The sequence below is a fragment of the Carex rostrata genome, chromosome 13 (genome assembly GCF_964058835.1).
Source record: "Carex rostrata chromosome 13, lpCarRost1.2, whole genome shotgun sequence".
Lineage (NCBI taxonomy): Eukaryota > Viridiplantae > Streptophyta > Magnoliopsida > Poales > Cyperaceae > Carex > Carex rostrata.
In genome coordinates, this window is record NC_135930.1 from 4,093,579 (window position 1) to 4,120,845 (window position 27,267).

Sequence of the window (27,267 nt, forward strand, 5' to 3'; positions counted from 1 at the left end):
CCGTATACCCTTGTACCCGAGTATACCCGTACCCGAGACGTACCCGTACCCGTCCCGGGTATACCCGGGGTACCCGTACCCGCCCGAGTATAAATACATTAGATACAATGCTCCTCCAGAGAGATGCATATACTTTACACGAGTTTAGCCGGTGGGTTAAGCCTGGTCTTTTTAAAAGTGCATTGGATACTTTACCTATTATGATTGAAGAAGGAATAAAATTGGACTATCTAAATATCAAAATGTAAAATTGGAGTGAGTGAAATTTGAATTTAAGATCTCTCAATTATAAAATAGAGCTTTAACTATTAGGCTACAATTAAATATATATCATTTATTGAGTGTAACTAGACTATATAAAAAAAATTTAAAAAGATAAAATTCAATTAAAGTTCTATATGTATAATTAAAATTTCAAAATTATAGAGGTGACTTAGTCACTTTTAGCTAAGTCTTAAATCTGCTCCTGCATATAGCAAGTGTAAGAGAATAAAAGAAGCAAAGGAAGTATTTGCTGGTATAAAAAAAAAAAAAACTAATGTGGTGATATTTAATGGACTGATATCGGTTTTAATAAATAACGGGTTAATTCCTAAAGCATTGTACATGTTAAACTGGATGAAGTCACCTTTATAGCTGTGTTACAACTTATACAAGCATGTAACATTGATGTCTAATTACAGTATTAACTATCCCTCTTCACTTTTTTTGTTAAAGATCCTACATTTTAACTGCCTAAACAAATACTACTTTTCTCTCGGCTACCTTTTTAATTGCCACTCACACTCGACTCTAGTAAACTGTGAAGATCCCATTTGCCACTACATTCGGCCATGTTAATGATCATATTACTATCTTTTCGCATATGGTTAACCGGCTAGGTTGCAACGTGAGTGGTAGTGGAGTTGTCCATTTTCCACCCGTTGGAAATATATCTGATTTTTTTAATTTGAAATCAGACGGACAATTCATAATGCATGCCCCATATATGAGATACCTTGCACATCACATGGAAAGGATTTTCGTGTATCACTATGGAGATGATATTTTCACAACACGACCACATGTTGTTGTTTTTTATGACACCACTCGAGAAGTAGTGTCAACATTTTCATGTCCTGAGGAATCTGTGAATGGTTGTTGGTTGATTTCAGCAAGAGATGGCTTGTTGTTAGTTGTACACTATGATGTTCCCCCTCAGCATGAAGATGGTGTTCCCCTGCAGCATGAAGATGATGTCCCCCCACGAGTTGAAGATGAAGATGGTGTACCTTATGTAAATCACCGATTTGTGGTTTATCTCCTTGAGAATTACTACGATGATAAGCAAAAGCAACCCCGCTGGACCAAGTTGAGCGGAATTGGTGATATGATGTTGTTTTTGGATGATTATAATGCTTTTAGCTTGATGGCTAGTGATTATGATCATGGATATAGGGGTAACTGCATCTATTTCATCACTAATTTCAAGAAAAATCCCATTTTTTTAGGGTGTCAATATGAGTATGTACTACTTGGGTTTGACATGAGAGAGAACAGATGCTTTGAGGTACGCTCCTTGGGAGAGGCTACGGCTTTTGCTACTAAATTCTATTGGTTTATCCCTTCTCATTATTATTAGTTCAACAAATTAATTTGCTCTATGTATTATGCGGTATTGTAAAGATCTTTATATTCCATGTTTTGGATGTTGCCTTTAATGAATAACACTGAAAAAGTTATCCAATATATCTTATTACCTTTTAGTCGATTGTGATTTTTAATTTATCATGTGGATTCCACATATGAGTGTTTATGTCTGATCTACATGTGACTTGGGAAAGTACTGACTTTTATGAGTGTTGTATCGAGTAAAAACTATAGTATGCTTGTGTCGATCTTCTTTTTATTGGTTACATGTGAAAAATTGGAAAATCATACACGTACTTTCATCTCTATCCCATATTATAAAAAATTGTTAATAATACAGCCAAATATATGTGCTTCTGATACCGTCCTCACCACTCCTTTCTTCCCCCAATTGCCCAATCCTCAGCTCTCCTCTCTTCCCTTTTGAATGTGGTGTAATACAACTCTCTTGCACATCAACTGTTTGTGAAAATTCCCGTGAGAGATATTCTCGCTTCAATTACCAGTTGTTGACGGCTACGTAGCGGTCAACCTCTTCTCTGAAATGCAAGAATGAAGATTCTACTCTCTTTAATCATGGTAACCCCTCTTGTGCCAGTTCCTTTAGGTGCTTTGCATCTAGGCCAAAAATTTATCACTTTGATAGATTAGATCCTTTTTCTTTTCTTTCCTTAAATTCTGGGTCCTGTATTTGGTACTGCATTTGTACAACTAAGGAGTCCTCTAACCGTGCACTTAAGTTGCTTGATAAAATGTTCCAAAGAGAATACAGTATGGGTTCCATTATTTGAGCTTATCATTTAACTTCCATTTTCTAATTTCTAAATGGTGAAATAACACTTCAAAACCAATTAATTGCAGTTATTAACCTCAAAAATCGATTATTATGCAATTTTGTCGTGTATCTAAATTGTGGCAAATTAAAGCAAAAGACCATGTGTGAAGCTGAATTATTTAGGAAGGAAATAACAGTATCGGTTTTGAACCAACAACTAGTTTAGTAACATTGAATCAGCAAATAAGAGAATGAGAACACACTAAAGAGTATCAGAACTGTCTGCTGATGGCTACTACCATACCAGGTACAGGAGTCAAGACAGTTCTAGTCTCAGCCCCACACATTTTGCATCATTGACCCTACCTGTTAATAAAACTCAAACCCTTAACTATGCTATATCACAACATTATATTTATTCACATCGTATCAATGTTTTAACCAAAAACCACACAGTATCTAAACTTAGTTTGAATGTTACAAGCATAATGGTGACATAATATTATAATGAATCATGAAAAGGCTATTCATCATTCGATCAAGTATTCTCTTAGGCATATTTTCTTTATGAGCAGGTTACAGTACCAAATGCAGTCAAGGACTCCAATATCAGATTCTTCTGCTATTGAGCTGATCAAGTTTGGTACTGGCAACTGCTGGTTACCACTGTGCTTGCGCACTCTCCACTGCCACAGTTTCAATTTGTAAGGTTATTAGTTTATTGCAGATTTCTTTGGTTTAGTTATCTCCGGTAGGAGTAATTAGTTTATTGGGACATGAATAGGCTGTAATATTAGAATGCTTATTCGTAATTTATGAGAGGCATCGACTCTGGTAAGCATTCGTAATTTATGAGAGGCATTGACTCTGGTATTTGTCCAGTCATTCCAAACCTGTGCGTATGCCTCACTTTTTTAGTATGGTATAGGAATTATTTCTAAGATCCTCAATATATATAGCACCAACTTGTAAATTGGACAAAAAAGCAAACACAACTTGTAATTTTCTTGGCCCCTGTTTCAATTCGTTTCATTGGATGCGATGTGGCTGCATATTTGCATGTGATCATCATGCATAAAAAAAAAAATCAACATTAGACGTGAATTTACACAATTGAGAAAATTATTGAAAAATTAGTCAAACTAACATAATTCCACAGAAAATAAATATTTTGTGAGAACATTTTAAAATTCAATACCCGTACTTTATATATATATATATATATATATATTTTATATATAGTTTAAGAAATATAACTATCTCAATGCCCGTACTCCATTATCGTACGTACATGGAGCCATCGGAAAGATTCAGATTTTTTTTTTCTTACTATGATAACATCCAATTAATGATTGTTCGGGCCTGTAGCTAGTGGATATGAATCCAAATCACCAGTTAATTTGCATTGTCCACTCATAAAAATAAAAATAAAAACTTGGGAAATCAGCTATTTAATCGAAAAAAAGGGAAATCAACTTATTTTGATGTGAACAGCTATTCTGAAAACATCATCCGTACGAAGTACGTACATACAAAATTAAATGACGATAAAAATCCCTATCGTCTAGATTACAAAAACCTCAAATCACCCACCACCTAGCAAATAGAATCATAGGAAATCCAAACAGATTTTGAAAGAAACATATCAAGAATATACGAACTATCCCCATTAATATATGACAGCACGTAGCAGAAAATAACTTAATGCTATACTTTAACAAATAGCAATTAAGCACCACCACATGAAGCTGTGATAAAAGAAGCATTGCCAACAGCAGATCATATCTATCTCCTACAGATTTCACACACTCACCTCCCTCTTCCAATGATGGAACTCGCTACTTTTCTCTACACATTCCTCCTTGCAATGTTTTTCCTCTACACAACACTTCTCCTACTTCGTATGAGAAGAATATATACCTCCACTGCCACCAGGCCCTGCAGGGCTCCCTCTCGTTGGAAGTCTTCCATTTCTTGATCCGTCACTACACACATACTTTGCTGATCTGTCCAAAAAGTATGGCCCCATATTCTCCCTACGACTTGGCTCTAAGCTGACGGTTGTTATTTCCTCCTCATCCCTGGCTCGTACCATCTTGCGGGAACATGACGACACATTCGCAAATCGAGACGTCTCTGCATCCGCCTTCGTTGCTACCTATGGTGGCAATGATATATATAGCCTGGTCTCCTAATGGACCTACCTGGCGCATGCTCCGTCGTGTCTGTGTGCATGAGGTATCATTAGAATTAAAAGTTAGTCAACAAATGGAGACGAAACTAATAAAAAAAACAAAAGTACACAATAAATAAAACCAAGAACCCTCATGAGTAGTACAAAACTGGTCATTATGATTCTCAATCCATCCTGACCACTTTCTTGGACAATACTAATTTTTTTATTGGACTTGTCAAAAAGAAATAGAACCACAACACCAATTTTCTTACCATTTTCTTGGACAACACTAAACTTTGGATTAGACTTGTTAAAAGAAACAGAACCACAACATATGTAATTTGAAACTGCAGCACCTTGTGTTGTGCAGTTCACAAGCATATTCACCAAGCTTAGTTGGCTTAGATGTAATGAGCTCTTGAATCATTTCAACGAGAACTTCATGTTCCATTCCCAGTTAAGCTATGTTTCAGTTCATCCATTTCACCAGAAATAAAACAAAATTAATCCTAAGCTAGATACAATCTGAGTGGTATGATAGTGTTAGTTAAAAGTTAAAACCAATGTGTCAAATGTCAATCCTCAGCTACCAAACCAACATACAGCATCTACTTAGCAAAGACTAACAACCAGCATAATTAACGGGCATGTCAGGTGTTGTCTCCCTCCAGTCTTGATAGAGTCTCAGACCTCCGGCAGCAGGAGGTTTGGTCCGCCATACGCCGCATCCGTGAAAGGTACGTGCGGCAGCTCGGTCGACATCGGTGAAGAAATGTTTCTAACTGCGATGAATATAGTGACAAGCACGATGTGGGGCCGCACACTTGAAGTGGACAAGGAGAGAGAATTTATTGGCAAGGATTTCAAAAAGGTAGTAGGTGACATGGTTGGCTTATTTGGCAAGCCCAATGTGTCAGACTTCTTCCCTGCCTTGGCTCAATTTGATTTGCAAGGGATTCAGAGAAAGACCGAAGTGTTTAGGGGGAGATTAGATGGAATTTTTGAGAGAATGATAGAGAAGAAGTGTAGTGGGGAAGGGGAAAGAGCCAAGGATCTGGGGGTCATGATAAAGATGGAGAGAGAAAGCAGAGATTGCAAAACCCCCTTCACTATGTCTCATGTTAAGGCCTTGCTCATGGTATGTACCGTTACTAATCTCATACAACATTTTTCATTCCTTTTTGGAGGTCCAAAATAGAATTAGCAACGTTGCTCATTAGTACATTGCTTTTCCATTTCTTTTTTATGGTCAGCAAAGAGTTTGCCATATTATCACCTTTTATGATAATACCATAAATCAATACAACATCATAAGTATGGAATTGCAAATAAGTTTGAAGTCCTAAAGAATTTTATTACTTTTTTAAAGTTCTAGGAAGATTCTATGTTTGCACAAACTCGAAAACAGTTATCTCCATACAACAACATTCTCAGAAAAAATAACCTTTTGTAACAGGACATGGTTATAGGAGGAACAGATACCACATCAACCACGGTTGAGTGGGCCATGGCTGAAATTATAAAAAAGCCCAACATACTCCAAAATTTACAAGAAGAACTTAAGCAAGTCGTGGGAAAAGATAATTTGGTGAAAGAATCCCACTTACAACAACTCCCATTCCTCTCTCGTGTCATTAAAGAAACTCTTCGCCTCCACCCGATACTTCCGCTCCTCATTCCACGCAGTCCCAGCACCCCTTGTACAATTGATGGCTACCTCATACCAGAAGGTTCCAAAGTTTTTGTGAATGTACGGGCAATTCAAAGGGATCCATCGCAATGGACAGATCCATTGGAGTTCAAACCAGAGAGATTTTTACAAGAGGAATTTAAGAGAGGGATTTTAGTGGCAAAGAATTTGACTACTTACCGTTTGGATCAGGAAGGAGAAGGTGTGCAGGTATTGCCATGGCTGACAGAATGGTAAGTCATTTGCTAGCCACAATGGTGCATTCATTTGATTGGAAGCTCCCAGAAGGCAAGAAGATCGATTTGTCAGATAAATTTGGGATTGTGACAAAGATGACTGTCCCTTTGGTTGCTATACCCACACCCAGGCTATCAAATGATGAGTTGTACTACTAATTATTAATCTTGGGGATGTGGTGTTTCCTACTATGCGTATACTACTAATTCAAGCAGACAAGTACAAAGTACAAATGAATGATATTGTGCAACTATAAGAGCATCTACATCCCTGAAACTATTAGAGTTTTTAATCTGACGTGGCAGTTTCTAATCCAGTTTCAGGGATGTGAGAGAGTTTCTTATTTAGAAACTATGCAGGAAAGTTTCTTATTAAGAAACTGTTTATAAACTCTATGTTGGCCAAATGATTGGCTCAAATTGTTTCTCTTTTTTAATTTGTTGCTGACGTGGCTTAAAAGAAACTCTAAAATGAGTTTCAGGAATGTAGATGTTAGAAACTTTAGAGGTCATAATTTCTAAAAAGTCGTTAACAGTTATTTAGAAACCCTTGTGAGTTTTAGGGATGTAGATGCTCTAAGAGTCTTTTTTAAGAAACCGAGTACAAAATTCATAATGTAAAATAAAAACATGTACTTTAGAAACTCTAAGTCTCTAAGGTTGTATCTTTTTTTCTTGCCTTATGCCATAATCTGTGTACATACACTTCGTACAACCAAATTCCAACTCTCCACACAGTGATACAAGGAAAAGGTAAAGACGCGTAAATTCGGAAAGATCCTAAGATACGCTTCAAGGAAGGCATTTGCTGAGCAAGGCCCCGTATTAATAGGCCGGTTCGTATTTATTGCTGCCATAATCGGTATTTATTAATGGGCCGTATTTATGTAAACTTGGTAGAATCGGTCTGAGTCCACCAAATTTCAGCTCATTAATAGAGCGCATTTATTGGGCCTGTATTATTATTTATATTTATTTAGTTTTAAATTGTTGGTTGAAGGGAAAAAAATATTTAATTGGTCAACAGTCAAGCAAGGGGACAGGATCGTCTGAGGCAGTGAGGCATAGTTCATCTTTCTTCATTTTCAGACTTTTTTTAATAACAAGGGATAAAAAGGATTAAATTACCTAAAAATATACTGGTATGATTATTTGACATAATATTTTTTTCAAATTTTTTTTTCTTTTATTTTAGTACAAAACAAACTTCTGTATAAAAAAAATAAAAAAAATCTGAGTTTTCGATCTAATACAACTAATTATGACCGATTAAAGTGAACTATGCTAGAAATAAGTTATATTAGCACATATACATATAGAGTAGCTAAAATATACCTTGGTATATATCCCAAATATTTAAGTTTATTTTTGGAATAGCTCTGATTAATTGTTGTCAGCTTCCTCTGGCATGTTCTGAACATTTATTTATTACTTTGGTATGATGTCTATAGCATTGAAATAATAAGAAAATGAGAAATGTAAAATTTTACCAGCTGAGATGAATATTGTTACATTATGCATGAAATCACCACCAAATTAAATACTGTGACCTTTGCATAGAAATTAATGTAATTTCCTAGTATTGGTACCCCCAATTAAGAAAATATGTTGTAAGCTTATTAGTAATTTCTATTTTCGTATAGCATATACAGTAGTTTATGATAAAAATGAGGATAATTTTAACATGGAGAAAAATATATAAAAAGTTTCAAAATTATAAATTGAAAATCATAAACTCATCCTGAATTGACCAACGGGTCTTGTCCTTGCTATTATGTGTCGTGATTAGAAAGATACATCGAGATAAGCTATGCTGAGCTGCAAGCCTACAAAGTGTGCGGATCCCATCTCTTCCATTCTCCTCCGACCCTTTCAATCACAATCACGCTCTCCTCTATCGCACTCAGCGCCTCTCAATCACGATCTCGACTCTCTCGCGCAAACTTCCTTTACGCTGGTGACCCTCTTTCTCCTGTGCAAACCGTCTCTGGAGAAACAAGTAGATCTCTCCCTCTCTTCTCTCTGTCTTATCGCAAGTCAGATGTTTGTTGAAATGCCCAAGAGAGAAATTGTCACTTGGAGCACAACCATTTTGCGGCTACGCTTTACACGTGGTGCCTAAACAAGTTTTCCACCCCTTCCTTTTCTGAAATGCAACATGATACCTGGTAGGTAGGTGCTGCTCTTCCCTCTTGTATCAGCTTCTTTAGGTGCTTTGCATTTAGGCTATAAATTTTAGCGTTTTGGTAGATCGCGGTGACGCTTTTCTTCCCTCGAATTATGATCTGTATTTGGTACTGCATTTATGGACATGAATGTACTATTTGGGAATCTCTAATGGTGTATGCAAGTTGCTTGATGAAATGTCCCAAAGAGACTTTCAGTAGGAATCTAATTTTGATTCATTTAAGGGAAAATATCCTTTGCTTTTTTCTGCTGAATTGAAAAAAGGGCATCAATTGATTACAGTTACGACCCCTAAAATTGTGGTAATTATGAATTATTGTCTATTAATTATTTATTTAAGAAGTTTGGTTAGAACCAAGTTGTGGAAACTAAGAAGCAGAAAGCCAATGGAGAAGGCAACTGTTTCTACTTAGGTTGCATTTAATTGGTATTTAGCAGCTAGTTAATTACCTGTGAAACTGGAATAGGAAGGAGATTGGGTTTCGGTTATGAACCAACAACAAATTTAGTTATGTTGAATAAAAAAACTAAGAGATGAGAGAATATGAAGAGTGTCATTCTGTTTATTCAGATAATTACTTGTTTTGTGAGATTATTACAGTTCTCAAAATTCTTATGATTTGTGCTTGTTAATGCACAGTTCAAAGGTTGCAAGCATACTGGTGAAATTACATTTAACAAATCATGTCAGACCGATTTTCTTTTGGATCAAGTATTTCTCATAAAAAGAATCATTCCGACTTTACATTGCTGGTTATTTGAGTTCCAATCAATGGTGCAACGTCAGTTTCATTTTTTCTATTGAGCTGATCAAGTCTTGCACCTCCTTGTGCAGGTCAGTACTTGGAAGGTCAACTTTAAACATTCAATTAAGACGGATTAATTCTCTTTCTTAGGAGTAATTGGTTTGTTGGGGACATAGATTAGGCTGATATTATTATGTTTTATCCTAATTTTTGATAGGCATCGACTCTGGTATAACTTTATAAGTACTGCTGTACCATCTCTAGAGGCATTGCCTTTTTAGTATGGTAGTAGGAGTTATTTCTCGGAACCTCAACTAAGAAACAATTTGTCAATTGTACAAAAAGCAAACAAAAACAGCCCCGATTAACTATTAAAAATCTGATTTTTAACGTGGAAGTTTGTTTAATACAGTCTACAGGCTTGTTAATTTCGATAAGAGGACTGGTCAGAAAACATAAATTTAGTAAATTGGAGTTCCTATTTAGCCTTTTGAGTAGTATGATTTATTGTTTTGGGATTTTAGCCATCTTTTGCTTCTTGATTCTTTCCTTTGCTCGTTGACCAAAAATCCAACTTGATGCAGATTCTTATCCCTCATAATGCAAAAAGGCATAACCTAACAATACTTTATGTGGTACCTATGGTACTAACCATTCATTCATTTTGTATTTATTTTGTAGGTAATCCATTGATAAATTATAGCAAAATTCAGCAAGGCCCTTACAGCTGACCTATCTGAATTTCTGTCCACCAAAGTCAAACAAACAGGTGTATCCGCCTATATTCTAGAAGCAGTTTTGAGGCTGCCCCCGATCTTATAAATTACTTGTAAAAGAAACAGGTGAAGTTGTAACCATTTCATCCCATAGCCATGGGGACCCGCCAGCTGGAATTACTTGTAAAAGAACGTTATCGGTCAGGCACTATTACTATTAAAGATGCTCTTCAATTTTTTGATCACTTGCTGGCCACTAAGAGCCCGGCACCGTCCATCTATTCCTTTAATCATCTCTTTACAGCATTAACTCGTATAAAGAACTCGAGCAACCATTATGCAACTGTCTTTTCTCTTTTTAACCGCTGGACCCAAACTAGACGGGTCTCACCCTCACCCGATATCTGCACCTATTGTATCTTGATTGCCTACTGTATCCGGATGAATCGGCAAAAACTTGGCTTGGTTTTCTTAGGGCGGTTTATTAAGAGCAGGCAGAGAGCTGATGCTAGGATCTTCAATCCACTACTTAAGGGCCTTTGTTATGAGAATAGGATCAGTGAGGCTGTAGCCATGGCATTCAATAAAATGCCTAAGCTTGGCTGCAAACCTAATGTCATCTCCTACAGCACTGTTATTGATGGCCTTTGTAAAGAAGGTGCAATTAGTAATGCATTTGGATTGTTTGAGCGAATGCTTTCAGAGGGTATTGTGCCAAATGTAATTACATACAATTCATTGATTAATGGTCTGTGCAAGGAAGGAGATACCGAGATGGCAGAGGAACAGCTGTCCAACATGGTTTCTCAAGGACTTAAACCTAATGTTGTGACCTATAATACTCTGGTGGATGGGTTGTGCAAGAAAGGGCTATTGGACAAGGCAGTGGAAATGCTTCAGTCCATGGTTTCTAGTGGACATGATCCCAATGTTGTGACTTATAATACCATTATAGATGCACAATGCAAGGTGGGGGAAATTGAAAACGCAGAGGAGTTGCTACATGAAATGATTTCCATAGGTAAGCATCCTAATATTCGAACCTACAATATTATTATAGATGGGCTTTGTAAGATGAACAAAATAATAAAGGCAAAGGAGTTGCTGAATGACATGGTTTCAAAGGGAATATTGCCTAATGCCGTGACTTCCACTATTATAGATAGATTCACTTTGCAAGAGGGGGGAAGCTGGCAGTGTAGAAAAACTATTGTATCAAATGCTTGATAAAGGTGCCACTTGATCTTATCACATACACTAGTATTATAAATGGATGTTCTAATTAAGCTAGGATGTTGGAAAGATTCAATTAGAGTTTTAAAGGATATATATGATTGATTGAGGTTTTTGCCGAATGGGGTTACTTATGGATCAATGATGGATTTTATGTGCAAGCAGGGCCAAACCGAGGAGGCTCAAAAGTTACTTGACTTAATGGTAAGGGGAGCAATAAAACCAGATGGTGTATCATATCAAATTATGCTTCTCGGCTATGTAAATGATGGCAATATTGGCGATGTGATGAATATCCTTGATAGTTTAATTTAGCGCCAGATCTCTCGACTTACACTTTCTTGCTGAAAGCATATGCTAAGAAAAGAAAAATAGATGAGGCTGTGTGTGCTGAACAGAATGAAGCAAGAAGGGGTGAAACCCGATGAAGCTGCCTCTGCACCAGTATTAGAACTGCTTTTGGAAATGGGACGAGATGATGATGCGAGAGATTTCATGGACCAGACAATTAGTGAGACTAACGATTGAAGTGCTGAGTTTGGTTGAAGATAGCTTATTTGAATTTAGATAATCATTTTATGTACTTTGGGCATTTCACTACTTTATTTAACTGAAGGGGTTCTGCCTTCTGGGCTTGTACTGCTCTGCTGCATATTACTTTATTAACGGATTTGATTGATATTTTATTCTTTGTGAACTGAGCTTTGAGTCATTATTTTATTTCACTAGTCAATGTATCCCCTCCTCCCAACTAGTATTTTATATTCTATAAAATTGGGTTCATTTGTGTGCGAAGCCCTAGAAGATCACATAATAAAGAGGCTCTCGGCGTTGGTATTTGCCAATTAAGCAAACGGGTCAGTTTGATGTGTTGTGTTCTATTATCAATGCAACTCGATGTAGTAGAAATGAGACTTTGTTAAAATTTTGTCCAATTTGATTTGTTCTGCTGAGAATTTCTACTTGTCAATAAAATAGGATGTTTATAACTGCCGGAGGTGATTTATTTACAAATTATCAGGTCAACAATATATCAATAAATTATTATTTTATTGGAATTGCAAAAGTAACGGGTCATTGAGAATTGCTCGAAAAGTTAGTTGTTATTGTGCTAAAATGGCTTGGCTGTAACTATTAATATTTTTCAATGACTGTAACATGTAAAAATTTGTCCATCACACAACCATTACAATTTTGTATTTTGACTTTTTTTTTTTTTTTTTTTTAAAAACATGACAGTAGCTGTCATGAGTATTTTGACTGCTTTAATTTGTTTAATACTGAAGAATTTGCCTTCACTGTTTTAATTTGTTTGGAAAAATCAAAATCTTTGTAAAAAATCATTTTGTTTTTGAAGAGCAAACAGTCCCACAAACTAATTAAGAGAGTTTAGCCGGACATTTATTTTTTATTTTTTGGGTGATTGTTGGCCATTGATCAAAAGCAAAAGAGACTATCAAACCTTAATAAGTTGTAATACAAAGACTCATCTTAGTGACCTTGATTGCATCCGTTATCATATCTTATGTTCTTTAAATTTCTTTATTTACTTTAGTTTGTTTTGATTTTGATCTTGATTGCATCTCTAGCTTGTTTTTAAACATAATCGGGCTTGACCTTGGTTATGAAATTCATGTCCCCTTTGATCGTTATTAGAGACAAAACAAAAACGGACAAACTCAGAAAATTCAACTAAATTCTCAAATTATTAACATCCTAGAAATTTGCTGGTGCAAAATTGTCAAACAAATTGCGGCCATTTTTATTAATATCCCTAAAAAAATAGAAAATTTTAAAAATAACCCTGTCCCTCATTTTTTTTAAAAATGCCCTGACCGCCTGGGCCCAGGGCGGCCCAAAAACCATGTGAGGCGCCATCCCCTGGGGCGGCCCACAAGGCAAGTGAGGCGCCACACCCTGGGGCGCCCCATAAGCCAAGTGAGGCGCCACACAGCCGGGCGCCCCATATTTAATCTGATTTAACTCTTCGTTTTCTGCCTCTGTCACTTCCCGATTTGAGAATTTCGCTCGAGGCGAGAAACTGAGTGAATAGGTATGTTTTTTAATTATAATAATTAGTCATTAATGTTGATAATTAGTCACTACTGTTGATAATTAGTCATTACTGTTGATAATTAGTCATTACTGTAGTTAATTTTGACTGTTGTAATTACTGTAGCGTACTGTACATTTACTGTAGCGTACCGTTACGAGGGGAGGCTACTGATAGCATGCGCATATGATGCTGAGAACCAGCTGTTGCCTTTGGCGTTTGCAATTGTTCATAAAGAGGACGGCGAGAACTGGGGATTCTTTATGCAGTTTTTAAGAAGACGGGTGATTGGGGAAGGGAAGTTTTTCTGCGTGATATCAGACCAGCACAAAGGAATAAAATATGTTTTTGATCGTGAAGATTACGGTTGGTCAACACGTACTGGCCAGTGTGTGCACAGGTTGTGTATGCAACACGTTGCGGAGAACCTTTCCAAGGCAACCGGGGGCGACGAGTGGGTTCAACGAACATTTAGATGGAATTGCAGAAAGAAAAAGCCGAGAAGGGTGGTAGAGATGACTAGCAGTTTTGCAAAGGTACATGTATTTCAATTGTTTACATATATTATTGTATTTTAAGAGAACGATTTTTTCAGTACAATTGTTTACTTACATTATTCTATTTCCTTATTTTTTGTGTAGTACATGCCAAAGGCAAATCTCTACCTAATGAAGGTGGGCAAAAATAATCCCTGAGATGTCAACGAAGATCTAGCATACGAGAAAATATATCAATCCCGTGATGGAGGTTGGCGTTGGGGAATTATGACAACCAACGGGTCCGAGTCGCTGAATGCAGTATTCAAGCAGAGCCGGATGTTGCCTGTGGCTGCAATTGTAGAGGACACATTCTACAAGTTAAATGCCTGGTTTCAGGAACGGCGTGCTAAGGCCGCAGAATTAATAAGGATGAACCAGTCATTTTCAACAAGGGTGGAGGAGAAACTAAGACGACACAGGGACAAAGGTGCAACTATGACCGTTATCCCGATGGGTAATGATGGAACAGAATTCGAAGTGAAAAATTCAAATGAGTACGCTCCTACTAGCCGTAAACCAGATGGGACTATGGCGTTTGTCAAGAGTGCTTGCAAGTACGTGGTTAAATTCGGAGATGCCAGGGCGGTAACCTGTACATGCCCGGGACCCCAACTAAGTCACATACCCTGCAGTCACGTGATGGCGGTATGCCGAGTGAGGAACTACTGCGAGGATCACTATGTTGCTGACATGTACCGTACCGATTACCTTGCTTCCACTTGGGGTGGATCTTTCCATTCTTATCCCGATTAGCACGAGTGGCCTGCATATGTCGGTGATAGAATACTCCCTTCAGAAGGATGGATAAGAAAGGGGAGGAGGAGACACAAGAGTATTGTAATGACCATGGACGAGATGGGTGGTAGGCGACCGTCGGGAAATCGGGCTCGCCGTTCTGTTTCTGACAGGCGCACGGCAGGTATGTAGCATTGTACGAAATTCATTTATGATTTTATTATATTACTAACTGAATTGTATTCTTATTTTCAGATGCCATAAACGCGCACAACGAAAGAGAAAATGCTAGAGTTGTTGCTGAAGCAACTGGTAGAACACAACCCCCCCCCCCCCTCCTCCGAGCCAATCATCTAGTTGCCAAGCCTCTACAAGTAATGCCGCACCTGCAGCTCATACCAGTACAACTAGTCGTTTGTTATGTTTATTGAGACGTTGTGGTAGGGGCAGATAAACTTGTTATTTTGCTTGTGTGAACTTTTTTGTTTATTGTAATATATTTCTGACTGTAGTATTTTGACTATGTGACTGCTGTATTACATTGGCGCGCATTATGTTGACATTATGTTTTATTATTTCATGTTCATGTTGGTATTATGTTGTTTGCACTTTACATTTCTTTATTATAACACAGTTTAATAATACAATTAAAGTTCAACAATATAATTAAAGCGTAACAATATAATTAAAAGCGTAGCAATATAATTAAAACCGTTAGATGTTCAATCTATTATAAAATATGCTTGGAGACCAAATTTTACATTTTTTGGAATTTTGTTACTATTTATTAAGATGGTTTGAAATCGCTGTTTTTTAATGGTGCAGAATTTTAACGATTTTCAAACCATCTTAATAAATAGTAAAAAAATTCCAAAAAATGTAAAATTTGGTCTCCAAGCATATTTTATAATAGATTGAACATCTAACGGTTTAGATTTGTTGTTTGATACACACTAAAATATAACCCCGGAAGCACCTCGGCCGAAGTGCTTCCGGTAGCCATACACATAATATTTTATTTTTTGACATACACATATACATAAACCCTAAACTTTTTTCACAAAATTATTTAAATCAAAATACTAAGATTTCTCTATAAAAAAAAAAAAAAAAAAAAATGAGGCGCCCTAGGGCTGGCGCCTCACTTGTGCTATGGGCCGCCCCATGGGGAATTTTGGGCCGCCCTGGGCCCAGGCGGTCAGGGCATTTTTTAAAAAAAATTGGAGACAGAGACATTTTTAAAATTTACATTTGTTTTAGGGATATTAATAAAAATGGCCGAACAAATTGTGTATGCTGCTATGCTATCGAAATCCAAATTCAAATTCAAATCATACTAATCTCATCAGAACAGATGACCATCTCATTCTCTTTTATTAACGCTAGCGTCAGTTCACCGTTCTCGGCCTCAATCTATTTATTCTACTCTTTCCTGTTCCTCGTTTTAACTACTCTCTTTCCCCGCTACTGTCACTTTACCTATCTCCCACGCCTTCCTCTCCTCTCTTCTTTTCTTAAGTCGTTATTCAGCCTCCTCCTCTCTCGCAACACAACTGTTTGTTGAAATGCCCCACAGAGATATCGTCACTCGGAACACAAGCGTTTTAAATATGTACTCGACCTCTTCTCCGAAATGCAAGAAGACAAACTGGGCTCTCTCTAACCCTGGTAAGTGCTCTACCTGCCTGACTTTGTATTTAAGGCCATAAATTAAGCCTTTTGATTATGCATGCAAGTTGCTTGATGAAATGTTCCAAAGAGACTTCCAATATGGAGTCTACTTCTGATTTATTTAAGTGAAAATATCCTTTGCTACTTCTATCAAATTGAGAAAGCATAAATTGACTCCAATTAGAACCCCTGAAATGTGGTTATAATTATGCGTTTTGCCTATTATTTATGTAAGAAGTTGGGTTAGAGCCAATGCCATGGAGAAGGCAGCTGGTTGCACTTGGGTGACATTTGACTGGTATATTTTGGCTAGTTAACTACATGTGAATCTGGATAGGAAGGAAATGGGGTTTCAGGTTATGAACCAACAACCAATTTAGTTATGTTGAATACAAACAAGGTTTTTCAGAGCACACTAAAAATAAGTCATCTGGTTGTTCAAGTAGTTACTAGTTTTATGAGATTATATATTAGGGTTCTCAAAATTCTTTGAACTTGTGCTTGTTACTGCACAGTTCAAATGTTACAAGCGTAGTCGTGAAATAATATCTTAATAAATCCTGTCGGACCGATTCATTTTTGGATCAAGTATTTCTACTAAGCAGAATTATTACCAACTTTTCATGGCTAGTTATTCGAGTTCCAATCAATGGTGCAACCTCAATATCTTTTTTGCTATTTTGCTGGTTAGTATTTGTAAAATCAATTTGAAACATTCGGTCGATACTGTTTAATTCTCTTTTTTAGGAGTATTGGTTTGTTGGGGGCATAAGTTAGGCTGGTGTTATAATTTTTATTTGTAATTTATGTGAGGCATCGATTCTGGTACAAGTCCTGCTATACCAATTCTAGTGGCCTCACTTTTTTAGTATGGTAATAGGAGTTATTTCTTAGAGACTTAACTCTGCACCAATTTGTCAAGTGAACAAAAAGAAAACAAAAATAGTCCCAATTAGGTACTCTAATCTGATTCTTAACATTGAAGTTTCTATCATACAGACTACAGGCTTGTTAACTTGTATAAGAGGATTGATTAGAAAAAAAAAAAAAAATTAGTAAATAGGAGTTCCTATATATGCTTTTGCTACATTTAGTGTATTTATTGTTTCAAGCTTTTAATCATTTTTTGTTTCTTGATTATTTATATCACTTTGCTTATTCACCAAATCCCTAGCAAGAAAAAATGACCAAAAAGCCCTTCTGGCAGAGTCCGACTTGAACTTTACTGCTCTTTAATAACCCCTCCTAATGCAAAAGGGCATAACCTAACAGTACTTTGTGTGGTATCTGTTATACTGACCTGCAAGAATTTTAGCACTTCATGCGAAATCTATTCACCATTCTTTCCTTTTTGTTTTGTAGGTAATCCATTGATAAATTAGAACACACCTTTAGTAAGGTCCTTGCAGCCGACCTCTCTCCTCGGACTTTGACAACTGAGTTCTCTGGATTTCTGTCCATACAAGTCAAATAAACAGGTGTATCAGCCCATATTCTAGAAGCAGTTTTGAGGCTGCCCCCCATCTATGATACTATTGTACTCTCTTTTGTTTCAGAGAGATTTGAGCAATTGAAAGATGCGCCATTGTTTCATGCACAGAGTGCGAATCTTCTCTTCATCTGCTACATTCTTCCCCTCCTTTTTTTGTACCTTGAGCGAATTGAACCCCTCAGACATTTTTTTAGAGAAGTGCGTCTCTCTCACCTCTTACTCCAACTCTAGGTCGCTCTTCCAAGGAACTTATACACATGCTGCCTTTCTCAAGTTGGGATTTTTCCCTTCTCACCTTTACATCAGCAACCTTCTCTTGTCCCTTTATTCCAAAACTGTGGACCTTTGTCATGCACATAAACTGTTCGATGAAATGTCTAAGAAGGATATTACATCATGGACTACTATGATATCCTCCCATGCCCAACACGGGCAATACAATGTTGCATTGCAAGTTTTTCAAAAGATGCTTCTGACTGACACTTGCATAATTCCTAATGAATTCACATGCTCCACTGTTTTGCGATGTTGTACTAATTTTGTAGCAGACTCGCTGTTTGAATTGGGCTCACAATTACATGGGTTTGTTTGGAAACATGGTTTTGCATTAAATTTGGTTGTTTCAAGCGCTCTGTATGAATTCTACTCGAGGTTTAGGGAACCCAGTTCTGCACAAAAGGTGTTCACCGAAATGCCCCATAGAGATGTAATCTCTTACACAGCCATGATATCGTCTCTATTGGAGGCCAAAGAGTGGGAAAAGGCAGTAGGGGTGTATACTGACATGACTAAGTCATGCATAAAGCCTACTGCATTCACTTTTACCAGGTTTCTTTCGTCATGTGTCTCTCACTGTTGGTACCAGAGAGGCAAGATGGTTCACTGTCAATCTATCCGTCAAGGAGTACAACTTAATTATGTCTTGAAAACTATGCTAGTCGACATGTATTCCAAATGCTGTGATATGACATGTGCACTGCGAGTTTTTAGACAAACAAAAGAGTATGATGTTACATTATTCACCTGTATGATTTCTGGTTTATTAAAAGCTAGAAAGCATGAAGAAGCCATTGCCATGTTTAGAGAAATGGAATGCTCCACTACAAGTGCTAATTCCTTCACTTATGCAGGAATTATCAGTGCTTGTTCATCCGACATGGGATTACATTTGGGAGCACAGATTCACTCGAGAATTGTTAAAGTTGGATTAGAGCATGATTTATCCATTGGCAACTCTTTGGTAGTTTTATACAATAAATATTCGTCTGATTTGCAGGACCCATTGCGTGCATTTCACCAAATTAGTGAACCAAATGTAATTTCTTGGACTACTTTAATATCAGCATTTGTTAACCATAGTGAAACCCTAGGGGCATTTTCTACATTGGCTGAGATGCGTGCATCAGGAGTTGAACCCAACTCTTATACCCTGTCCACTATTCTAAAGACATGCAATTCACCGGAGATTATAGTTCATGCAGAGAAGGTTCACGCGTACATTATTAAAACCCGCATGGATGCAATGGATATCTCAATTGGAAATTCTTTGTTACATGTTTATTCTAGATTTAATAGGCTAGATGATGCACGGGTTGTGTTTGATACAATACCTCTCCAGAGAGATGCATATACTTACACTAGTTTAGCCGGTGGTCTAAGCCGGGCAGGTCTTTTTAAAAGTGCATTAAATACACTACCTCTTATGATTGAAGAAGGAATTAAACTGGACAGTTTTTGCCTTGCGTGCTTTCTCTCAGCCGCTGCCAGTTCAGCAGCTGTGGATCAGGGGAGACAGTTGCATTGCTTGTCAGTAAAAAACGGGTTGGAATCTGATATATCAGTATCCAATAGTCTACTTGACATGTATAGCAAGAGTAAGATAATAAAAGAAGCAAGGGAAGTGTTTGCGGGTATAAAAGCGCCTAATGTGGTGACATTTAATGGACTGATATCGGGTTTAATTCATAACGGGTTAATTCCGGAAGCATTGTCGGCCTTTGAGGATATGAGGTTAGTGCAGGTTAAACCTGATCAAGTCACCTTTTTAGTTGTGTTACAAGCGTGTAACATTGCTGCCTTAGTGGATGCGGGTATAGAGTATTTCAAGTTGATGAGAGATATTTATGGGATAGACCCGTTAAGCGAACACTATAAATTGTTATTGAACTTATTGGGTCGTGCCGGTCGGTTAGAGGAGGCAGCATGCATGGTAGAGACCATGCCATATGAAATGGACCTGTCCATTTGTAGGACTCTGTTGGGTTGGTGCAGGATGCATGGGAATCTGGTATTTGGTGAATATGTGGCAAGAAAGGGAATTGAGTTGGATCCTTCGGATCCGAGTTTTTATAGGTTGTTAGCGGGTTTGTATGATGATGCAGGTAGACGTGATTTGAGTGAGCAAATACATGTCTTGATGAGAGAAAAGGGGATCAGAGATAATTAGGGTAACTTGGAGCATCATTGTATAAAAAGGAGGCAATTGCAGTAAATCATTTTGTTTCAAATTTAAACACCATTTATTGTTTGCATGTATCTTGTCCTTTGCATATTTCTAATTTAAAATTGTATTCTTATAAGAGGTGATAATGTTTTTCATAATTGTCAGTGGCTATTACAATGGAGGAAGAGTGTTTTGTATTTTTGTTTTTAATCAGAAGTAAAGGGATTGAGGTTTCAGAAATCAGAATTAGTAGTCATCAGAAATTAATACTATTATTTCTGTTCCTGAACCAGATTTCTCCTTTTTCTTGTACCAGCATATCTAAACCTTTCCTCTTCCTAAAATCATTTGTTTTTGGTGTCAATCCCAAGGTCTCACTTTCTCTATTTTTTTTTTTTCTTTTTGTTACCAGCAGTTCAAACATATATTTTTTTGTATGTGCATTTTGTACATCTTATCTGATTTTTGGCAAACCTCAGTTAGTTTCAGGTTGACACCTATCAACACACTGTACAGAAACTGGTACAACTGCTACATTTTGTTTATGCGGCTATCTTTCACATTATTGTTCCCAATTTCTAATTTGCCAATTGAATTTACTTCAAAACAATTCTTAATGATTTTTGTGACAGTAAGCCAATTAAAATAATTTTAATGCTCGGTCTTCATGTTCTACTGCCTTGGCTTTCAGTTACCAACCAAAAAACACACCAAAGTTCTGTTACTCTCCAGCACAGACTCTGAAATTGTGACATTATTTCTTCTTTCTCTATCTTGAAGTAGTGAGGTTGTGGTACTTTGCAAAACACGGGTCAGACTGTGTTATGGATTTATATCTTCATTTTAAGTTCAAACAATCAATTCAAACCGTCCTACACGATCTCCATATGAAAAATGTAATTGGAGACCAAATTTTTTACTCTTTAGAATGTTTTTACTATTTTTTTAGATAAGTAAAAAATCACATGATCTAACAATTCTGGGCCATCCAAAAGTAGTGATTTTAATACCTTCCTAAAAAAGTAGTCAAAGTTTTCTGAAAACTTGGTACATTTTTATATGGAGATTATGTTGAACGGTTCAAATTAATTATTTAAATTTTAAAATAAAAATATGGATTCATAGCACAAACCTATCTGTGCTTTGCAAAGTACCATAGCCTCACTCATGAAGAAATTATAACAAGTGACTAGCACTTGCAAGTTGCAATATCTAGTATCTCAACTTGATTTTAGATCTCTGACAGCTGTTCCCTTGTTGAACTTGTTCATTCCAAGTATATTCTTTTGTCTGTCTTTTTTTGGTCATAGGGAAGAAGTTGGAAAGATAAATTGGTACATCTATTAATTGAAATTTCAGGCACTAATTCTTGAGTTGGGGACAGTCCGATGCACGGTCAAAGCTGTCCAATCCGCATGAATCTGTAATCCTTACACACAATTTTTATGCAGATTGGATAGCTCTGACTGAGACATTGAACTGAATTTGATTTGATGTCCATTAGACCGCTCCCAATTCCTTAAGAATTAAGGTTTGGAATTGGACTTGTCTAGTTTTCGAAGACATCATCGGTATCCATTGATATTAAATCACTCTAATTTAGAGACATTAATGAAGATACTTTTTTTTAACATAATAATTGTTTAATCATATGGATTAATGAAGTCTATATGGTTATGTATAATTTTTTCAAGAAAAAAAATATACTATATATAATCAAATTGTATTTTGAGTTTTACATATAATTTCTCCCAGGCAGGAAAATTTAATAAGTGAAAGCCAACTGAGAGATACTAAGCGCAAAAGAAATCGAAAAAGAATAAGAAAAAAATAGCACATCATTTTTTTTCCCGTTTAAACATTATTGATTAATTTTCATTCAACTAATTTTCTTCTAAAGATGAAATTCATACCGGTTCAAACTTTATTCACTAAAAAAAGGAGAAAAAGAATCCAAAGCTGGTGACTTTTGAGGTCATCTGTAATTCAAAATAATAAGTTGCGTAGCCATGTAGGTTTGTATTCAAGTTAGTCAAATATTGATTACAATACGTTTCTTTCTTAATTTTTAAATACAATATAAAACTGAATTAATAAGTAAGATATTTTGGTTCTAATTTAACTACTAATCATAAACAAGCAAAAAAAAAAAAATGTCAAATGATTCTTATAAAAAATGAATAGAAGAAGACGAACAACAAAACAAAGAAGGCGCAAGGTGACAAGCTTCCTCTGACGAGAATCACCTACCGCTGTAGTCCAATTTGCTGAGTACTGACAACACTCAACAGAAAGCAAACCGAGTCCGTTACTATAAAGTAACTTAAATTTTGAGTTTATATTTGAACCGTCACATCAGAATATGAATCAATCCGGTTCGAAGTAGAATTCACGAACCCTTCTAATATCGTACTAAAGCAGATCGGACGGTTCGGTCTAAACTCAAAATTTGTTTTACTTTAGTGATATGATTTTGTTTATGTTTGTTTGTTTTTAATTTTTTTTTAATATGTATTCCTGTATTACTAGTGTTTATCAAACAGGTCGAGTCAGATCTCGTTAGTCTGAATCCGTTCGTGTCACGGTTTTCATAGTTTTTGGGTCTGGCGGATTTTATTTGAGAGAATTTAATCACATCTTTGTTAGATCCTTGATTCAAAATTAATATGGATCGGTCCAGATTGGATGTGGATCGAGTCCGGATCTTGATCCGAATTTGTTTTTTTTTTTAAAAGAAAAACAGTGGACAGGTTTGTTTCTGACCGAAACAGGTCTAATTTTGACCGAAAATGTCTGTTTCTGTTTAGTCGGTCTGAATTTAGACGGGTCTCAGATTGGTCCGGATCTGGGCTAGTCGAGACCCACGTCAGTATCTAACTATGATTGGTCCGGATCTTGGGTTGGTCCGAATTCATGTCAGACGTCAGTATCTAACTGTGATTAATTCATTGATTTGAGATGCTCTTGTACGAATGTGGAGATCAAGAAATAAAAAAGTAAAATCGGGCGTATAAATCTCCGATATGTTCGGAATAGCCGCCTCTAATTTTAATCGCTCTTCTCTTAGAAGCCTTGCTCTTAGAGCTTCTCTCCTTTCGCCTCTTTCTCTTTCTCTTTCTCTCGCCAAAAGGTATCTATCTACTTCTTTTTCTCGATTTTTAGCTGAGTTCAGTTACCTTCACTTCTCAGAAATAAATACTGATTCTCGTTTGTTTTTGTAATCTTGAACAATGGCTATTCCGATTTAGGAGCGGATACTCTGAGACGAGTGTGTGTGTGAGTGAGAGAGTGTGTTTTAGGAGTTAAAATTGTGTCTACAACTCTACATAGATGCAAATTTCAAAATTATGGAGGTTATATAGGATATTAGTTTTCAATTTTAACTATAGAGGACGACTTTCTCGATTTAATCATGAAAAGTTAAAATAAAAATGTGGATTTCAGTGCAGGTTACTCCAAAATGAGCGAAGCAACACTGGAGAACGGGCCCCAGAAGCCGATCACGCGGGTGCTATTTTGCGGGCTTAATTTTCCCTCTTCTCACAATTACACAATTGAGTACCTACAAAAGTATCCATTTATTCAGGTTAATTTTATTTAACTGTTTTTGGTCTGATTTCTTGTTTGGCAACTGTTGTCATGATCAGTGATTTAGTCCTGTTTTTCCAGTGCAACTTTGGCTTAGTTGGTACCAGTATCAGCATGTGCCTACTTAGTTGGTACCAGTATAATCACTGTGAAATACTACATTAGGACCGGTTTTCCATGGTTTGACAGAAAGTACATTTCTTCAGGTCGATGTTGTACCACTGGAAAAGGTACCAGAAGTCATTCACCAGTACCATTTATGTGTTGTGAAAATGTGCCGTTTTGACTCCACTCTCATAGCCAAAGCAACTCAATTGAAGCTCCTTATGCAATTTGGTGTCGGCCTAGAAGGTTGTAAAATTGCAAGCTCTTCCTTTTTTTTTATTTTGCACTGAAAATTGCACAAAATTCATATTTTACAAAAAAAAAGGTTCAAAATTAGGTTCCTACTACTAGTTGATCTTTTTCACTTTATCAGATTAAAAAGTCATCTCATTAGTTAAGTGAAAATGTATGGGTTATAGATAAAAATTTACCAGATAAATAGGTACTTTTTTTGCTTGTAGTGAAAAAGGAGGGGATTTATTTGGAGTTTTGATTTGCATGTGTTAAAACAACCATATTGATATCTAAAACATTATAAAAATGATCTTTGAGACACTGTAAATTATTGTAGGAGTGGATATAGAAGCGGCTACAAGAAGCAAAATTAAAGTTGCAAGAATACCGGGAAGTACAACAGGAAATTCTCTTGCATGTGCTGAGCATTCAATTTATCTCATTTTGGGTCTTTTACGGAAGCAAGTATGTCTTTCCCTCTTTTATTTTTATTATAGTTCTTGAATCAAGCAAATTTGATTATGTCAAAAGAAAAGAAGTTAACTTTCCTTTTTGTCTGTTATATTTTTCAGAAAGAGATGGATATAGCTGTGAAGCAGAGAGAATTGGGTGTACCGATTGGAGATACACTGTTTGGAAAAACTGTACATTTATAACTTTTTATTCTGTTTATTTGTTGATTATAGTCTTGGCTCAAAGATACTATATTGTGAATTTTAGGTATTTATTTTGGGATTCGGTGCTATTGGTGTAGAACTAGCAAAGAGATTGAGACCATTTGGTGTAAAGATTCTTGCAACTAAGAGAAAATGGCCTTCAGATGGTACAAGAAGCTCATTTAATATCATAATGTTTTCTCTATTTACACATTAATCTCCTATTTTTTATTTTTCAGAATCAAGTTGTGATTTTGAAGAAATCGCGGGTTTGGTTGATAAAAAAGGCACACCTGAGAATATGTATGAATTTGCAGGAGAGGCAGATATTGTAGTGGCCTGCTTATCCTTGAACAAAGAAACAGTAAGGACATCGTTTTACAAAAGCAACCCCACCCCACCACCTCCCCCCCCCCCCCCCCCCCAAAAAAAAAATAAATAAATAAACAAAAGAAAAAGAAAAATGCACTTGCCATGCTAAAAAAAAATCTGACAGTATGTCTAATTAATTCAAATTTGTTTTTAGGCTGGAATTGTTGATGCAAAGTTTGTCTCTTCCATGAAAAAGGTAGAAGTAATGTTTAAAATTTGACTATATTTCTTGATTGAGGCTATGGTAATATGCATATTACACAGTGTCCCACGCTATGGACTCATATTTCATTTTTAAAGTCTTAACAGTCAATCTGAACCGTTCAACATGATCTTCATATGAAAATGTACTTGTAGACCAAATTTTATATATTTTTTGCTATTTTTTTTATATAGGTAGTTGATTTGAAAATTCTGGACCCATCCAAAACCAATGATTTTCTACCTATTTAAAAAAATAGTAAAAGATTTGAATCGACTGTTTAAACTTTGAAAATTGAGATATGAATCCATAGCGCAGGTCGATCCATAATATGCATATTACCATAGCCTCACTCATATTTCTTTATAAATTGGTTATATTCGTATTATTTTTGTTGCTACCAGGGGTCATTATTGGTGAACATTGCAAGAGGAGGCATTCTAGATTACGATTCGGTGTATGAACACCTCAAAACGGGTCACTTGGGTGGTCTGGGAATTGATGTGGCATGGTTCGAGCCATTCAATCCAGATGACCCGATTTTAAAACTGCCTAATGTTTTGATCACACCACATGTCGGTGGGGTCACTGAGTACTCTTATAGAACTATGGCAAAGGTCTTAGTTATTTCTTCTTCCTAACTTTTTATAGTATTTTTTTTAAACCACTACAAAGACTTTTTATAGGATGTTAATAACCAACTATGGTTAAATAAGTTTTTCTTATGGCCTATTTTCTTAAAATGCCCTACAATCCATGGAAAAATTGTTTTTCAAACAAATCCGACAATGGGTAGTGGATTTAGGGGTATTATGGACCATTTTTTTATTTTTTTAAGAAAATGAGTGTTAGAGCATGAGTGATATTTCTCGTACTCAGTATGACATATTGGACATATAGCCCAGGATTTACATATTTCTGGATTGAAGCGCAACTATAAAAAAAGAAAAAAGAAAAAAATGGGGAAAAGTCTTGACTAATTTGATAATTTGAAAGATAATTTGATGGTACAGTTGTTGTACTGATAGTAAACTTTTCCAGAATTGTCCCCTCATGTTTTGGAATCCATATCCTACGAGGTAATAGAGTATTTCCATTTAGATTTGGATCGTTCAATCAAAATCCAGGCCAAGGTGGAATACACTGGGCTCCTTTAATATTTGTGTGGATTCTGATCTGATGGTCCGGATCTAAACAGAAAAATTATGTTACCTTAGGTGATATACTTCCATGTTTTATAACTATACTATTTAATTTCTTGGTTCTATCTTGTTGTAGGTGGTAGGCGATTGTGCGCTCGAACTTCACGAAGGGAAACCATTTACTGTAATTGAATTTGTTAACTAGTTAAGTTTCCTTTCTTTTGTATTAGATTTGGAACTATTGTTGGTGCTTTTTATGATCTAATAAAAATAAATTTCATTGGGGCAACGTGGTGCCAAACTCTGAATTAGGTTTCAGTACTTGCAAGCTTGACAGCTTTGCTATAGAAAGCATTTCAAATATTATTTGTGCATCTATCAAAGTGTTGCTCCTATCAATTTGACTGCTTTTGTTTATTCTAATTATTGATATTTATTGATATTATATATGGTGTGCGTGTGGGTGTGTGATTAATTAATATATTCAATTTACAACGAGACAAAAAAATTTACGTCTGACGACCAGTTTACATGTAATAATATATTAAATTTATCTTTCTCAAAGAAAAATATATATTAAATTTATCGTATATTAATTATTAACAAAAAAATAAGACAAAATTATTGACTTTTAACAGTGTTCTAAA

General features: G+C 36.1%; 3 protein-coding genes and 1 pseudogene across 8 annotated transcripts; all 4 read left to right on the plus strand.

The window, feature by feature from the left end:
- Positions 1–2,983: 2,983 nt before the first annotated feature.
- On the plus strand, positions 2,984–20,476 carry LOC144564820 (pentatricopeptide repeat-containing protein At5g52850, chloroplastic-like). Of its 2 annotated transcripts, none has more exons than XM_078314429.1 (2): positions 2,984–3,108; positions 17,943–20,476. In XM_078314429.1, the coding sequence occupies exon 2, from the start codon at positions 17,964–17,966 to the stop codon at positions 20,322–20,324; it is 2,361 nt and encodes a 786-aa protein (XP_078170555.1). In that variant the 5' UTR covers positions 2,984–3,108; positions 17,943–17,963; the 3' UTR covers positions 20,325–20,476. The 2 variants fall into 2 exon arrangements, with proteins under 2 accessions (XP_078170555.1, XP_078170554.1); XM_078314428.1 differs by lacking the exon at positions 2,984–3,108 and adding an exon at positions 16,083–16,383 and having other exon boundaries at positions 17,749–20,476.
- Positions 4,108–6,757, plus strand: LOC144564650 (flavonoid 3'-monooxygenase CYP75B137-like; annotated as a pseudogene). Its single transcript, XR_013514687.1, has 3 exons — positions 4,108–4,642; positions 5,235–5,718; positions 6,037–6,757. The product of XR_013514687.1 is annotated as a flavonoid 3'-monooxygenase CYP75B137-like (transcript).
- Positions 8,356–12,089, plus strand: LOC144564821 (pentatricopeptide repeat-containing protein At3g61360-like). Of its 3 annotated transcripts, XM_078314432.1 has the most exons (3): positions 8,356–8,678; positions 10,121–11,176; positions 11,554–12,089. In XM_078314432.1, exons 2-3 carry the CDS (start codon positions 10,312–10,314, stop codon positions 11,583–11,585), a joined length of 897 nt encoding a protein of 298 aa, XP_078170558.1. In that variant the 5' UTR covers positions 8,356–8,678; positions 10,121–10,311; the 3' UTR covers positions 11,586–12,089. The 3 variants fall into 3 exon arrangements, with proteins under 3 accessions (XP_078170558.1, XP_078170556.1, XP_078170557.1); XM_078314430.1 differs by having other exon boundaries at positions 10,121–12,089; XM_078314431.1 differs by having other exon boundaries at positions 8,356–8,674; positions 10,121–12,089.
- A 2,798-nt stretch (positions 20,477–23,274) lies between the features above and the next one.
- LOC144564309 (D-isomer specific 2-hydroxyacid dehydrogenase family protein) lies at positions 23,275–26,996 on the plus strand. 2 transcript variants are annotated; one of them, XM_078313907.1, is made up of 10 exons: positions 23,275–23,451; positions 23,766–23,907; positions 24,116–24,260; positions 24,586–24,713; positions 24,821–24,892; positions 24,969–25,071; positions 25,144–25,268; positions 25,431–25,472; positions 25,883–26,095; positions 26,757–26,996. In XM_078313907.1, the coding sequence occupies exons 1-10, from the start codon at positions 23,345–23,347 to the stop codon at positions 26,823–26,825; spliced, it is 1,146 nt and encodes a 381-aa protein (XP_078170033.1). In that variant the 5' UTR covers positions 23,275–23,344; the 3' UTR covers positions 26,826–26,996. The 2 variants fall into 2 exon arrangements, with proteins under 2 accessions (XP_078170033.1, XP_078170034.1); XM_078313908.1 differs by having other exon boundaries at positions 23,279–23,451; positions 23,771–23,907.
- Positions 26,997–27,267: the final 271 nt, after the last annotated feature.